Source organism: Melanotaenia boesemani, chromosome 12 (assembly GCF_017639745.1).
Source record: "Melanotaenia boesemani isolate fMelBoe1 chromosome 12, fMelBoe1.pri, whole genome shotgun sequence".
In the NCBI taxonomy this organism is placed as follows: Eukaryota; Metazoa; Chordata; class Actinopteri; order Atheriniformes; family Melanotaeniidae; genus Melanotaenia; species Melanotaenia boesemani.
In genome coordinates this window covers 31,799,783-31,816,915 of record NC_055693.1, presented here as the reverse complement: position 1 = coordinate 31,816,915, position 17,133 = coordinate 31,799,783, and the positions used below count along the sequence as shown (strand labels likewise).

Here is a 17,133-nt window from a genome sequence, read left to right as displayed (position 1 = left end):
ACTCGTTAGGACGAGGACACACCCTGTCATTTCATGGGACTCATTCATTACCGGGTCAGATTACCTGATGTGCAGGACTCTGGTAGGTTGCAATGCCCATAAGTGGTTTAATTGATATTTTTTTTTACTTTCAATCATGTTCTTGTTGATAGTTGCTTATTCTTCAAACTCAGGATGACCTGGTTCAGTTTGCTTTATTTAACCAACAGCCCAAACTCCACATATGCCCATTCTCTGACAGAAAAGCATCACATCATGACGTCTGAGAAACTGCAGCCAACAGCTGCTTCTTTTTCTGTTTGACTTAACTCCCTCTCTGCAGCCTTCGAGCACTGCTAATCTTTTGCTCCACATTTGGGAAGTGACTCGAGAAAGATGTTTAAAGTGGGGTATTAGTGTAATTCAAGGCTGTACCACTGGCCTGAAAACGCCCGAGCTTTTCCAGGTAACTCTGAGGTCAGTGATCAGAGGAGTTTCCCATCCCCACAGCAGCTACAGAGTGGTGGAGCTGGAGCAGAAAAAATTGACTTTATGAAGAGAAGCACAAGGGATTTAACCCTTTAAATGAGGGAAGAATCCAACTGCACTTATTCCAGGATTTATCTGTTGCCAAATAAGAGTAGCAGCCCTGTCAGCCTGTGAATATTTACCATGAAACAACCTTAAATGAGTGAATTTTTGCGTATCCCTTCGGTATAACCCTCATTCATGCAGACTGTATGTACGATGTGTGTCAAAACTGATGCCAATAAATCAAAGTTATGCCTTTAATCGATGAAATGTTTCTTCTGATTGCTTTGGAACAACTCATATAGAAGTTTTATGCAGTCCAGGTGCATATTTGAACTCAGCATTGTTTGCATTGAAAGACGTGTCAAACAAAGACGAGGATATGAGTTGAGCACACGGTGGCTCAAGAGTTCATTGACGTGGAGGACAAACAAAAGGATTAACTGCCTTTGTTTGAGCAGCAAAGTCATAAACCAGGAAGGTTTATCTGTGACGCCAACAGAAACAGTCTGCTCTGTTTGTTTGTGATAGTTTATAGTCTGAAGTATGTGGAGGTCATCCTGTCGGCTCACTGAGCCCAAAGCTGATGAAGCCTGAAAAAAATGAGTCTTCTGGGCTCAGATTGTCCACACACGACAACACATGACAGGTAAAGTGAAATATTCAGAGAAAACACTCCAACATGTCTTCTTTGTAGAGCACTTTTATCAGTTTACAAGGACACCCTGCAGCTCATAAAATAATTCAACCTTTTAACCTCTTGGTGCCTTTTTGCCCTTCAGTACTTTTAAAAATGTTATTTAAAAATCCATTTGTTATACACCATTTATTATTTAACTGCATTTTATTGTACTCTAGATTTTTTTCTTTACCTGATATATTTAGTTTTTATATAATAATGTATTTCATTAACTATTTTTATATTTATTTTTATGAATTGTTCAATAATTATTAATAATTCATTATAGAGCTGTATTTTATTTTACTCTAGGATTTGTTTTTTTCTTTCTTTTTACTTGATTTTTGTTTTTATATATTTATTTAATTTTTTTTTATATATTTGTCATTTTATTTAATATTTTCCCACATTTAATTTTATCTGTAATCATATGGGAAATTTAACTGCACTGATCTTGGTGCATCTGAGGGGTTTCTGCATTTAACAAGAACCCGTAGGATCTTATTTATGTAAGCAGCTCTTCTTCATTGCCATCTGCTCCAGCACTGATGCTTCATCTGACTCTGGTTGGTCATTAATAATGCAAACATAATGTTGAGGGTGGTGATTTGACTCCTACTGAGCAAATATAAAGGCCATTACAAACATTTAAACACAAAAACAAATAATATTACATATAAGTTTATTAAAACTGTATTTGTCTTTTAATTGATTCAAAACTCATGAAATCAATAAAAACAATTACAGATAGCACTTGAAGGGAAAAAAGACAGGAAACAAAAACAGGACAATCTGTAATCTGCATCGAAGGACATTACTGAAATAAAAATTAAAATAATCTGTGTCACATCAACAAACACCCACGAGAAATGTAATGAAGCACTTAGCGGTGAGATCATTTCCCCCTCTCATGTCCTCCTGTTAATGTTGCTGTAGTTTCCTTCAGTCTGCAGCATAACAGAGTTGTTATTGTGCAACACATGAAAACAACTCCACTTCCACCAAACACTGTAGATGACCAGGCTGACTTTGAACCACGAATCAGAAAAACAGTTCAGTTATTTATTTATTTTTCTCTGTAAAACATCACAAAAATCAGATGATGTTAGCATGCTACCCTAACGCTACCCTAACAGCACAGACTCAGTTTGTTTCAGTATACGGCCTGTGTGTGTGTGTGTGTGTTAGCAGCATCTCTGTCCTCTGAAAGGACTGACCATGAAAGGATGAGAGCACAGGAAGTGGCTGTTTAGACAAGCTGAGCGGTGTGTGCTTGAAGGTGGGAAGCAGCTGCAGGCTGACAAGCATCAGAAAGTCAGATCCTTCTCTCCCAGTGAGGAAAAGCACTGGTCCACGCTCTGGTCGGACACCTCCTCCAGCGTTGCTGGCTTCCACTTCGGATTCTGGTCTTTATCAACCAGCACTGAAAATAAGCAGGGACTTAAATGATGATGAAACCTTGGCTGAGAAGAACCTTTGCTAATTATATCTGGTAACATTTACTGGCAACCAGTCATATACTGACGTAGGGTGATGCCCGCAGACGAAACTCAGCAGCTAACGACTCAATTACTGAGTCATAATCCTTTACAGTCCAACTCATACTCCATATTATGGAGGACTGAAACGGCCAAAATTAAAAATAAATGCAGAAATATGAAAATGGTTCAATAAACAAATGAATGTGCCAATAAATTATACAAAAAAAAACAAAAAACAAACAAAAAAAATAAAAAAATAAAAATGTAATAATCGTTAATCCTATTAAATATGACACAAATTTATATTTATTTTGTCATTTTCAACTGTTTTAATTTTACTTTGTGTTAATATTCTGATTTATTTACTTCAATTCAGTTCATTTTATTTATTGATTTGATAATATTTTTCATTTTTCCTCCCTTATTTTTGTCTTTATTTCTGCATTATTTTCCTTTTACATTTTCTTATTTCCAAAATTATTTATTTCTGTATTTTATTTAATCTAAAATTTTATTTATTTATTTATTGACACATTTTTAAATCATAGTTATAATTATGTCCTCATTATTTCCAATCTTGCATTTTCTTCCTTTATTTATTTTCCAAGCATATTTATTTAGTTTAATATGAATATTAACACAAAGTAAATTTAAAACAGTTGAAAATTACAAAAGAAAATTTTAATTTGTGCCATGTTTTATAGGTTTCTTCATAGGTTAGAAAAACTATTTTTTGATTTTCTGTATAATTTATTGGCACATTAATTTGATTATTGAGCAAAATTTATTTTCCAACATTTATTTTTAATTTTGTCAGTTTTGGTCCTCCATACTGTCTGCGTACCAGCAGAAGCAGTTTTATTTATTGATCCTTTCATTTTTTTAATTGCATTTTACAACCCTAGTTTCAGAAGAGTTGACTTTATTTGAAATTTAAATAAAGTAAAATAAAAATAAAAATAAATTAACTTACAAATCTTATCAACTTATATTTTATTCCCAGTAGAACAAAAACCACATTTTTTCTTTTTATGGAAAATATGAGCTCATTTTGAATCTGATGGCAGTGACACAAATAGTTGCAGTTGTTGTAAAAAGTAGTTCCTGGGTGATGTTTCGCATGGTGTAGCATCTCTTCTTCTAACATGTCTGTAAACATCTGGGAAGTGAGGAGACCAGTTGCTGGAGTTTTAGGAGAGGAATGTTGTCCCATTCTGGTCTGATGCAGGATTCTAGCTGCTCTATAGTCCTGGACCTGGTTGCTGGATTTCTGCTTCCATGATGCTCCAGATGTTGTGTACTGGTGAAAGGTCTGGACTGCAGGCAGGCCAGTTCAGCAGCTGGACTCTTCTCCTGTGAAGCCATGCTGCTGTGATGGATGCAGGATGTGGTTCAGCATCGTCTTGCTGAAACCTGCAAGACCTTCCCTAAAAGAGACGTTGTCTGGATGGAGCAGATGTTGCTCTAAAACCTCCATGTACTTTTCAGCATTGATGGAGCTTCACAGATGTGGAAGCTGCCCACGTCATAGGCACTAATGCAGCCCCATCCCATCAGAGATGCAGCTTTTCACCTGTCCACTGATAACAAGCTGGATGCTCCCTCTCCTCTTTAGTCTGCAGGACACGCCGTCCATGCTTTCCAGAAAGAATTTCACATTTTCACTCAACTCACCAAAGAACAGTTTTCCACTTTGCCTCAGACCATTTAAATGAGCTTTGGTCCAGAGAAGACGGTGCTGTTTCTGGATCCTGTTCACATCTGGTTTCTTCTTTGCATGATGGAGCTTTAACCTGCATTTGTGGATTTCAGGGTGAACTGTGTTCACAGACAGTGATTTCTGGAAGTCTTCCTGAGTCCATGCAGTGGTTTCCAGTAGAGAATCATGTCTGGTTTCAATGCAGTGCTGCTTGAGGACCCCAAGATCACCAACATCCAGTTTAGACCAGTTAGCAAAAGATTCCTCTTAGTTTTCTGAATCTTTTGATGGTATTATACACTGTAGATGGTACAATCTCCAAAATCTTCAAAGTTTTATGTTGAGAAAAATTTGTATGAAGTTCCATAAATTTTAGGCATAATTTACCTCAGACTGCTGAACCTCTGCCCATCTTTACATCTGAGACGCTGCCTCTCTGAAACGCTCCTTTAAAATCCAGTCATGTTACTGTCCTGTTGATAATTACCTCCTCCAGTTGTTTTTGATTTGTACCAATTACACTTCCAGCCCTTTGTTTCCCCTCATCTAACAGATGGGTTGCTGCCATCAGATTCAAAATGATTCATTTTCTCCATGAAACGATAAAATGTCTCAGTTTCGTGTGGGTTGATGAGATTTGCTAATCATTGCATTCTGTTTTTATTTACATTTCACACAGCACTCCACTTTTTCAGAATTGGGGCTGTACATTATATTTGGCTTTTTGTCACTGTCACTTACCAGCTCGCACCCCCTCATAGAAATCACAGCCTCTCTGCAATACAACAGAAACAATTTTACTTTGTGATGCAGATGACTTCATCAATATTTTATTCTAAAAAACATCAATTTTAAATTAGCATGTTAATGCAGCAATAATGAGTCAAATTTCAACAATTCCATCTAAAATGTGATCAAACTGGTGCCCATGATAGATGACTGGAAGGTTGTTGGTCTTTACCATGCAGGCCTGAGTCAGGCGATACTCCATCACCAACACGTCCTGCAGGCTCAGGGTCGCACCCGCCTGCAGCTGCCTGTATGTGATCTTCAGGGACGTAGGCGACATTTTGGACAAGGTCTATAAGAAGGGATTCCAGTAAATGCATTAGTCAAAGACACTCAGGTATTAAACTGAATGATGCTAAAAGACTGCTTTGTTTACTTTTAGATCGGTTTCAGTCATGGTCAGTGAGAATATAGAAAAGCAGTAAAACTCATCTAAGGACATCAGCGTAAAAGGCAGGAAGTGGCGTAGAGTAACCGAGGAAGTGGGTGTTTATAAATATTTAATGATTCAGCTGACCCTCTTAGGCTCCGGATAATACCGTCATAACTTAAAATGATGCAGGAAAGTAATCTGTTTGCTGAAAATCTAACAGATAACTAGCAGTCATCCAAACAGGGAAATGGCTGAGTGAGAAGTTTATACGTCTTCTTCTCCAGGTTTTATCTAGCTGGTCTACACAGTGAGAGATTTATCCGGAGCCATCTGCAAAATAGCTGCAGGTGACTGTAAGCAATTGCTTGTAATCAACATAAACAAACTAATCAGATCAATTAAGTGCTTCCAAAGAGCCGGTGAAGAGCGACAGCCCTTACTGACTGTCACCAAAACCAGACAGTGTGCTGACTGGTCTGAACTTGGCAGATTCCAGCTGATTTCCACGTAAGCACACATGTAGAAGTCAGACGCAGAGTTTTAAAGTCATTAATGTAAAAGTGATGAAGGCCATCACCAGGGTTTGCTAAGAGCTGTGAAACCCCAGTGGAGGGAGTCAGCCTAAATCCATTAACTACTTAGACTGAGTTAACTACTAATTACTGACAAACTGCTGTGGCCAACATGCATGCTGATGTGTGTTACACACAGCTGAAAAGCAGAAACAGAAAAGGTCAGCATGTCTCTGAACAGTGGTAACAGTTTTCTTAACCATTACTCCACTTAGAGGACACATTCATTCTCACAGTGATTTTGATCTCAGCTGCAGTTCAAGGACATACCTCAGCTTGTTTCCTAGCAAACTCTGAACCATCTGCTTTCAGGTTCTGCATGATTCCCTCCACACTGCTGGAGCTGAACAGCCTGATGAAAGAGGGGGAAAAGACACGTTCAGAACTCAAAAGAAAAGTCGGATCTTCTATACATTTTGCAGGTATAATGTATATACGGTAAGCCTCCTGGAGCTATAGTATAAAAGTATAAAAAACACTGAATTCCCACGAGGTTTGCTGTACTCATCTACTAACAGCTAGAGTCTGTCTGTTTGGGGCAAATTCTGCTCCATCTTCAGGATTCACTTTCCAGTAGGAGTGAATGATTTTAGGGTGACAGATCACAGCTAGTGAACAAGGTTGACAATCATTTGAAAAAAATCCCTTTCTATTCTGATCCTTCTTTCTGAGCTACATTTTAAACTATTCTATATGTAGTCTTTAAAATCAAAATATATTACACTGCCAAAAGTATTGGGACACTCCCCCAAATCATTGCAATCAGCTGTTCCAAGCAAGGACCATAAAGACATGGACGCCTGAGTTTGGTGTGGAGGAACTTGAGTGGTAGGCACAGATCATCTTGCACTCATCCAGATTATAAAAACCTTTGGGATGAATTAAAACAAAGATTATGAGTCAGGTCTCCTGACCTCACGTGATTCTGGAAGGATACTAAAAATTCCCATAAACACACCCCTGAACCTGGTGGAAAGCCTTCTCAGAACAGTTGAAGAGGTTATAGCTGCAAAAGGTGGGCCAACTCCATATCAAACCCTACAGATTAAAAATGGGATGTCATTCATGTATATGTAAAGGCAGATGGCTCATTTATGCTTTAAGTTAAATGTACATACAGACGGAGCCTTCTGCTGTCTTCTACATGCGTATTTTGGTCAGTTTTCAGAGAGCTTGTAGATGTGTAGCCAAACTTAGCAAACCTTGCAGTACCACCAGAAACCATGGGGGCAGTGTTGAGCAGTAAAGCTGACGTGCAACCAGCAAAAGGAACAAAGAAGAAGCAACATATTTAATAAACCAAAAACCACTCGTCTGCTGTGCTGCCTCTATTTATGTCTCTTTCTGCACATCGCAATGAGTTTCATAAACAGTCTTTTTTTTTTATTGGTAATGAATTTATTTTTTATTTATTTTTTACCCTGTCCTGTCCAGCATCCTAACATACAGAATGACAGTCTGTGTGCCATATCTTGCTGGACAGATTTGCTCTACCAAGGGAGACATGCTTTATAAACGGCTGCCCCTTATATTTAGAATATTTTTATTATTTTTATTGTAATCAAATCAAATCAAATCAAACTTTATTTATATAGCACCTTTCATACATACAAATAGCAACTCAAGGTGCTTTACAGATGGTAAAATCCCCCAGAACCCCAACCCAATAGCAGCAAGCCCCCCCCCTTCCCGTCAAACACACACACACATCACAGAGGGTAAAAGCAAGTTAAAAGGACCAAGGAAACGCTGTTGTAAATTCTGGGGTCTAGTGATGTGGGGAAACACTGAGATAAAACACTGTAAAACTAAATCTAAGACAATCTAAAAACCATATAATAAAAGTAGTATTGCTAAGACCCATAAAATAAAAGAACCCGTGAAATAAGAGAATACAAAATGATAAAACAAATACATAAATGATAAATAAATAGAAGCTGAATACAGCCTGTGTGTTAAGAATAAAGAAATGAATAAATACAATAGTAATAATAAAAGTAATGATTAAAATACTAAACTAAAGAGGTGGGTCTTGAGTCTGTTTTGAAAAATATCCACACTAGGTGCTCCCCTCACGTCCTCAGGCAGGCTGTTCCACATACGAGGGCCGTAGAAATAAAAGGAGGACTCGCCGTGGGTTTTTGTTTTTACTCTGGGAACAGTTAAAAGGCCAGTACCAGAGGACCTGAGGGGTCTAGTGGGCTCATAAGATAAAAGCAAATCAGATAAATAAGGTGGGCTAAGACCGTTAAGAGACTTAAAAACCAATAAAAGAATCTTAAAATCAATTCTGAAGCTGACGGGGAGCCAGTGCAGAGACTTTAAAATTATCTTATTTTCTGTAATCTTGATATGTCAGTGCTGAACCTGTAGATAAATGTGTAGATATACTGTTAATGAATTTCGAAACTCAACTTTACTCCACATAATACATTAAATATGGAACAATTTATTTTCTTAAAAGAAAATGGAGACACTGTTTTTGACAGGAGTTTTGTTGTATCGCAAAGATTTTTGTAACTAATTAAATCTTAACTGAACTCAGAGGGAACTAGAAATTTATCAAAGCAATGCCAGGTACTGTATAATTAATAGTGAAAGAGGATATATCTTGTACTTAAACATGTCTCCTGAACTGAAACGGCTCCACAAAGAAAACATTTTTTAATAGAAAAGTTAAAAAATAAATTGATCAGACAAACAAAATAACTTTTTTCCAATCAGACCTGAAAGTATTATATTCTCATTAGTGCTGGGCAACGATTAAAATTTTTTAATTTAATCGCATCGTTACGCGCAAAATGTCTCTTTCCTTTAAAAAAAAGGCCTACAGCTATATAAAGAAAGTGCAGTAAATTTTGGTTTACTAACACGACATCAGGGGTCTCCATCCTGCGACTCTGGAGCTGCAAGTGTCTCTCTGGACCTTCCACAATGTCTCTAAATACGTGGCTAAAATATTTTTTAAATTTGTCTTTCTTGTCATTAGGTTGGAAACCAGGGACTTTTTTTTTTCTTTGACATCATTTTCCACAAACATCTACATCCCTTAGAAGAAAGTCTGTTTATCATCTTTTTATAAAGGTTTTATGTTTTTCTTTATTTTAAAACCTAAAAATGGAAATAAAAATGTGGTTCTTCAAAAATAACAAATATGTTATGGTGGCTCTTCATTAAAAATATATCTATTAAGTTTCCTTTTTGAAAAGTCTGGTAACATTTGCAGCTCTAAACGAGTTATATTTAGCTGGCTGAGGGAAAAATGGCTCTTTGGATTGGAAAGGCTGCAGACCCCTGCACTAAACACATAAACAGGTTTAGCAGCAGTTTTCTCTTTAAACACGAACAGTTAAAATAGTTCTTCATATATATTTATAAAATCAAATATTTATGACAAAGAAGGATGAAATGTTCAGGATTTTCTAGCTAAAAGGTAAAAAGTCAGCAGGATGAATTTAAAGCTGTGAAGCTGCTTCCTTCTAAACACAGAAGGAACAATATGTGATGAATAGTTTGTGGTTTCAGGTTTTATTTCTGTGTTGGTCATGGTTTAGGGTTTTGGTCTGTCATGTGTGGTTGTGGTTAGATCTTGGTTTCTAGCTCTGGTTTTTGTCTTTAGTTTTGTTAAGATCATGTTTAGTTTTTGTCTTGCTTTTTGGTTTATTCTGGGTTTTTTCACGTTTAGTTCAGTTTTTCCTCTTGTGTTTCTGTGGTTTCTGTTTCTGGCTTGTTAGTTTAATAACAAATTCACTTCACCTGTTTCGCATTACTCCCTCTGTGTAAATAAACCCCGTGGTTTTCAGTTTGCCCTTGTCAGCTTCTTTTGGGTCATCCCTGTAATATGTGGTCTTCTGTCCTTAGTTTCTGGATTAAAGTCTTTGTTACAGCAGCTTTCTGCCTCCTGCCTGAACTGCCTGCATTTGGGTCCTCCGAATCTACACATAACAGTTTTAAAGTAATATTTGATTTATATGTTAAATGTGTGTGTTTCTGGATCTGATGGATACATGGAAGTATGAGGGCAGTGATGTCTGACAATGTTTAACATGGACGTACATATTTACGTAAGTCAGGAGAAACGAGGCTCAAGTATAATATTTATAAAAATACAAGGAACAGATTCAGGATATTTCTTACCGATTCTCATGTAGCTGTTTTTCTTCCCTACCTACCTACCTACTCACCTACCCTACCCTACCTACTTGAAACTCATATATTTTCATTAATATGTTTATTTTTAAGGAAACAGAAACAGAGGGCTTACCTGTCAATATCAGAAACATGTTTGTCCAAAACAAAAGGCTTCTCAGAGTCCAGACTGCTCTGTGGACAAAGAGAAATATCCACATATATGAAGAAGAAAACACTGATTATTTACATAGTTTTTAAAGTTTGACTTTGTATGAATGAAAGCAGCCTTGGTTTCTGACCTGATTCTGGTAGGACTCGAGCACTTTGGAGACATCTCCATCAGAGGGAGACTTCAAGTCCACAAGCTCTTTCTCCAGGTCTGGGATCTATAGATGGAGAGATTAAAAAAAAGAATGCATTTTTATCATTTCTGGATGCATGATGATCCTTTTCAGCCGGTTCACACTGAAATATAGCGAGTAAATGAAGTTTTCATCAACTCTTATTGTAATTTTGAGAACAAATACCCTGGACATTTCATCCTTTACTTCATCAGTGGTTTGGGCTGAGGAGGAAAACAACAAGCCAGCAAAGTGCCCTGTTAACACTGAGCCTGTTTACACCAAAAAATCTGATCATAATCTGATTTCTGGAGTAATTATGGAGTCTGATTATTGAAGTGGCCATGTAGACAACCTAATCTGATATCCTTTATCCAGTTATTTGATTATGACAATTCAGAACACACCTAGATTTCTCCAGGTTTTTGTGCATGTAGACCCCTACATCTGATTTATATAGTTTTTATTCCATCTGTGTATGTGCCCAAACCTCTGTCGCTTCAGTTTTTATATGTATGGAAGTGATGCAGTCACAACGTTAATGGAATGGAACACCAAAGAAAAACACGATGGCGTGCAGCATGAGGAAGTTAGAGCATACATGAAGCTAAAAAATGTCACATGTAGTTTGTTTTCCAGCTTATTAGTTCCAACATTAGCAGCTAACGCTAAGACTGTGGATGTTACCAATGTCAACGAAGACTGGAAGCTTTGAGAACAGGAAGTTACATCACAACATACATATGTACTCTGAAAAGAATTAAAAAAGGGACTGGAAAATGCAGACCGGGGTTCTTTGAATATCACATTTCAAAGGTGCATGTAGATGCATCAGATCAGATTGTTACAACAATCTAATTACTCCCAGTAATTGGATTTTGATGATTATATAAACGGCATAATGACTAAAACAGCTCATAGCCGATGCGATAACTAAAGCTGTTTAATTTAATCTGCAACAGGAAAACTGAAATTAGTTTACCTTGTTGAAGACAGCTGACCTCTAAATGATCTTTTCCCTGTTTCTGTTGAAGCTGGGGAGCGAGTCAATGTGTTTCCAGCCTTGTTTCTGAGCTAACTCTGCTACAAAAAGTCCTAAAAACCAAGGTTACAGTAACTCTGCCACCCACTGCTCTGACAGTCAGCCAACAGCTAGACACACACCTGGCCTCTGGACCAATCAGTGTGTGTGTTGGCACAAGAACACAAGAATGACTCAACATCTGGCCACACACTGGTCCTGCATTCATCCCTGCAGCTCCAGATGAGGTCTGCAAGCCGTTCACCTTTAAGAGGTCGTTATAATTTTATCTGGTAAGTTGAGCGTCAGCACCTTCTTTGATTCCACAAAGTGTGTGGCGACTCCAGCTCTTTGCACGTCACGTCCCTTGAGTCGGAAGCCTGTCAAGGCGAGAAAAAGTCCCAGCTTTCCCCGGAGCCTCGGCAGAAAATAGCCACCTCCAACGTCAGGAAAAAGCCCTGGAAATGGAAATGAAAAGCTTTCAAAGTTTTCATACAAATGAACTTAAAGCTCCCAAAATTCACTAAGCAGTTAAACTGTGAGGCTATTTAATGAGAACTAAAATATATGGAAGTGAAGAGAACATTTTATCCCTAATTAGTATCTCTCTAAAACAAATAATAGTGTCTGTGAATCCTTGTGAAAAGTAGCACCTTCCTAAAATGTCAGCACTTCACCCAGAAGTAATCTACATGTGTTGGCACGCTCCAAAGGGCAGAGCATGCAGTTTATGAGCTTTATCATTAATTTCATTACAATCCACAGTCTTAATCTGTACACTGCTCAACAATGTCCATTTTCCAGCCGGGGAACGACGTCCTGGTCATGGTTTCTGACAGCTTTTGTGTTGTGGCATGAGGAGAGAGAGCGAGAGGGGGAGGTGAATAGAAGAGAGGGATTAGATGTGTTGACCTGATTCATGGCAGAAAATGTAATATCATAAATGTGGCAGATTATGGCAGCTGTTGATCAGAACCCCAGTGGAGCAGAGTTAAATCTGTTAATCCCGCAGACAGAAGGGTTAATGTTTATATGTGAGGACTGTTGACCATTGACTGTGAGTGTGTATAAACAGGTATGAGAGCAGTTATTCATAGCTTTAACACATATTTTCACTAACAGATCTTTGTAGACGTGGCAGTCGAGCAGGAACTCCCTGCAGATCAGTTGATGTGGGATTAAATGGGACCAGGCAGCAGAGATCTTGTTGATGGGAATGAAGGAACATGTCATGCAGTCATTTGGATCACTGGTGTGTTCTTACGCTTTCTGAGAACAATGCTGTGGTTTAGTGGGATACATTAGATTTTGTAGGTAATTGTTGCTCCTCAAATATTTCAAAGCAGAAAAAACCAAAAAACTCAACAGTATTTACTTTGTAGGTTAGATATGAAAATATTTTGGGTTGTAAGAGAGGTGCAACAACACATTAATCTACATCAATCCAATGAACAAATGAGCTAAATTAAAGATATTGATCAAACATGGATACAGTCATCATTTGCTTAAGCAATTATTACAAAATTTAACAAAAACTATTTTAACAAAATTGTAAAGCAGCGCCACTGAACTTTGAGATTTACAACAACTATTTTAACTGTCATTGCGTAAAGAGAATCATTTGTTTAGTGTTTGTAAACCAAAAGTTACTGCGTTTTCTTCATATAACAGTACTTTGAAAGGAAAATTACTTTTTTGTCTGTAAAAAATTGATTAATTGAAAAACTTCATACAATTAATCATGATCAAAAATTATATATATATTTCCGCTTCTTCCCTCTCTTTGGTGGACCTGATAAAGTAGACGATGAGTGTTTGTAGCAAACTGCTTTTCTTCCCTCAAATGGCAAAAAGTCTGTTTATAACCTACAATAACATAAAGAAAATGTGGTTTTGTTCCACTGCTTTGTGTTTGCTGCTTGACTGTAAATGAGAAAGCCTTCTGTATTATGGAACTGTGTATCCACAACAGTACAAAAATCCCCAATAAAACTATACCGCATCACAGTTTGTGTAAATCTTTATTCCTCTGTTTTTAATTTATTCCCAAACTCACAAGTTTGTTTTTCAAAGAAATTTCTTTGGCCGTAAGTAGAAAATTGACATTCAATCTCAAGTGGTCACTGAAAACAGAGTGAGACACATTTTGAAGCCTGGCGTGACTTCACACAGCCTGAGCCGTCTACCTGTGGCACGATCATCCATGTTAACTCCAAGTATGAGCAGGTAACACAATAAAAAACTCACAAAACCTGATGGATGCGTGAAATGTCTTGAATTTGTGTAGAATCAAAGCTGCTTAGCCTGAAATTTTCCCACAAACATGTCACAGATGCCTCCTCTGTCCATCTACAATAAACCGTCTGGTTCTGGTTATCAGACATCCTGCACATCTGAGTCTATCAATTTCATCACAAATGGAGACAAAAAAGCTGAAACTGGGTAAAACATCTATGAAATCTATGTTTAAAAGGAAGAATTCAACATCTTCACCAGCGTATGCTGCATTTGACACAGTTGGTAGAACAATGTCAGACCTGAAAATGTCTGAAAGTATAACACAGTGGGATCGGTTCAACTCCTCTAACAGTTGTACATTTTTGAGTGAATACAAACCTAATGACCTTTTTTAAGCTTGTTATTTGAATTCAGGTCAACCATCAACTGGAACTGTCTAAAAGATCAATAACAAGAATGTGTTTACAAGATTTCAGACTTTTCCCAAAGCTTGAACCCGCACATACAATCATAGCATACTTCAGCATAATTCCACATAAGAGAGGCTCTTGAGAGGTTCTGACCCCTGGAATCAGGACTAAAATAAGCCTGTAGGGTCTGTGAAGCAGCTGTGATCCAGTTAAAAAAGGAGAAAAATGCTCTCCCTGATGGAAGTGGTGCAGTGAGAATTGAAAGTTTGTTCCTGAGGCAACACAGTGACACTGGATGTGAACTGGCCTGATAGCAAATCTTATTTTACAGGGAGGTTAAAGCAACACCAACAGTGCTCTGACTGACTTAATCTGACCCCTATAATCAAACACAATACTATCACCTATGTCATATACAGTAATATATAGGCTGACCCTATGTGTGTAATGTGTCTGCGCATTATGGTAGTTATTACGGGAGACCAGGAAGTGGGGCTATGCACTGTTGTTATATGTGTTTGATGGAGCTGCATTCGGGGAGCTCCCAACAATAAATGAGGAAAGTGCTCGCAGTTATTCTTCCTCCATTTGACTTATTTACAACCTACACCTTCAGTAATTCTCCTCATGTTTCATTTAGCTGCCAGTCAGACATGATCTGATTAATATCATTTAACCTTTTCACCAACAGTTCTTAAGAACAGATTACAGAAGTCCTACATCTGCACTTTTTATGAAGATTGTTGCATTCGCCAAGGTTTTCTCATCCAGGATTTGTTCTTAGGTAAGAACTGCCTTAATTCTTCTTCTTAGAAAGAAAAATTTTACAAACACCAAGGAGGACTCTCACATAGTGGCAGTGCTTGGCTTTCAAACATGAAGGCCAGACAGTGGGTAAGTCTTTATCAGATATACAAAGAGAGGAAATGATTGTGTTCCTCTTTCTAACACAATCCCTCACATAAACTGCTGTCATAACTGTGGTCACATAAGAAAAACAGTTGTTTGGTAGACTGGGTCTTTGTGCTTATAGGCCATTGGCTATGGACCTCGTGCTTGGAACCCACCCTCCTTCACCAGGATTGGTCGCTGCCGGTTCTGCTTCTTCTGTGTCTGGCCAACCAGGAAGACTCCGTTGCTTCATAAGGATGGGATTACCTTCATCTGGGGCAGCTGTGTGAAACTGCAGCACAGCTCGCCACTTGGAACTAGAACTCAGAAATTGGTTTGTGGTTTGGCACTGACTGCTTTTAGGCCTGGTACACACATAATGATTTTTTTACTCTTATGAGATTTTTCATCTGGTCGAGACCTCACATGTGAAGATAAAAAAATCCGTTTTGATCGTACTGTGTGTGGTGTGTTCTGAAAATGTAATCACAGAACAACACACACTACGATGCTGTCCAGCAACTCATTTACAATCTAGTCCTCCGAGCCGGACAAACGCTGAAACATAGAAGAAGAACCATAGCAACGACTAAGAGACGCATGGCTCATTGCTATTTATCTTTTAATAATTCAAATTTTCTACAACAGTGTTTTTTATCTTTATTTTTGTCTTTTTCTTTTCTTTCTTTTCATCAACACATAATGATGTGTTTTATAAGGAGACAGGATATGTCCTGATGTTCTCGTTAATAACAAATAACAATAACACAACACCTTTTCCTCACCTCTGTCTGTGTTGGTACTTGATCCTTCAGTCTCATGAGCGTTTATGGACATTTTCAGGTGTTTACCTACCTATACTGTGAGCTCTCCAGATCAGTCTTATGTTGACTCTTGTCTTATCTGTTGCTTGGTCTCTGGCTCTCTTGTTTCCTTTCTTATTCTGATAATGTCGTTTAACATTTCTTTGCTGAACCAGCCACAGTGCACATTCTGAACAGCTGGTTTGTTTACATCTGCTTGCTAGCGTATGACACAAGTACAAAGCAAAACTCTGCAGGATGAAAAAGTTTCATTGTACGGCTTTTCAGCCATGGGATGCTGCTGAGCAGGGACGGCTTCAGAAATACACCTAATAGATGTCACTGTGCCATCAAACAAGTCCGGAATACAGTTTTAAGTTCGTGGAGTTACAGACACGAATGGATGAGTCTCAGTGAGCTTTTCCTGCTAAGAAAATTCACTACCTGGACCAGAAAGCTTTAACATGAGAACGTGCATGTGTGGTGTACAAGAAAATTCCTTACAAACACGCTCTAATCTCAAAATATAAATCTATCGCCCAATGCAGCCAACCCTCAGCCAGTATGGCGCCATGACTGGCCCAATTTTCCCCACTCCTCATTCTTGTCTGGCCTTTCAAAAGATACCACACATCCATCAGACTGTATGAACAAGAGGCTTGCTTTTTTTTTTTTCTTTTCTCTCTTGCGTCTGTCATTTCCTGTCTGCTGACAGCTTAATCTTCCCCGTAGCCCTGACATCCAGAGCTAAATCCACTGCACATCACTACACACCAGCTGAAGATCGCTTTTTAAAGTCAGAGCCCAGAATGAACCTTTGAAAGCTGCAAGTCCACCCTATCCCGACCCTTCGCTTACCCCTGAGTGCACCACAAGAACAGACTTAAATTAGACCAAAAACCAAAATTAGAACCTAAAACAGAGTTTCTAGTTATCACATGATGCCAAACTAAATATTCCTAGGGAATCAGTCTGTCAAGAGCCTTTTAAATGAGTATCAGAGATGCATCAGTATCTATCATCCAGCAATTTAAAGCGATTACACTGAGTTAGAGGGCACTGAGGACATTAACTTCCTTGTCAGAGCTTCATTTATGCCACAAAACCACAGCATTAAATGTGTGTATAACATGTCGTCTGCTGCAGTGCGACCGTGATAAACTATTTGGATTTAAATGATGGCAGACTTGTTTAT

The 17,133-nt window shown here is 38.1% G+C and overlaps 1 protein-coding gene across 1 annotated transcript in view; it reads right to left on the bottom strand.

The window, feature by feature from the left end:
* Nucleotides 1-1,866: 1,866 nt before the first annotated feature.
* hibch (3-hydroxyisobutyryl-CoA hydrolase) overlaps nt 1,867-17,133 on the bottom strand; it is a 36,458-nt gene continuing 21,191 nt past the window's right edge. The window contains exons 8-14 of the mRNA XM_042001425.1: nt 11,909-12,054; nt 10,534-10,620; nt 10,368-10,426; nt 6,374-6,455; nt 5,331-5,450; nt 5,111-5,144; nt 1,867-2,612 (exon numbers count right to left, since the gene is read on the bottom strand). Coding sequence (XP_041857359.1) covers nt 2,497-2,612; nt 5,111-5,144; nt 5,331-5,450; nt 6,374-6,455; nt 10,368-10,426; nt 10,534-10,620; nt 11,909-12,054 — 644 coding nt within the window. The 3' untranslated portion in view covers nt 1,867-2,496. The remainder of the gene's footprint in view (nt 2,613-5,110; nt 5,145-5,330; nt 5,451-6,373; nt 6,456-10,367; nt 10,427-10,533; nt 10,621-11,908; nt 12,055-17,133) is intronic.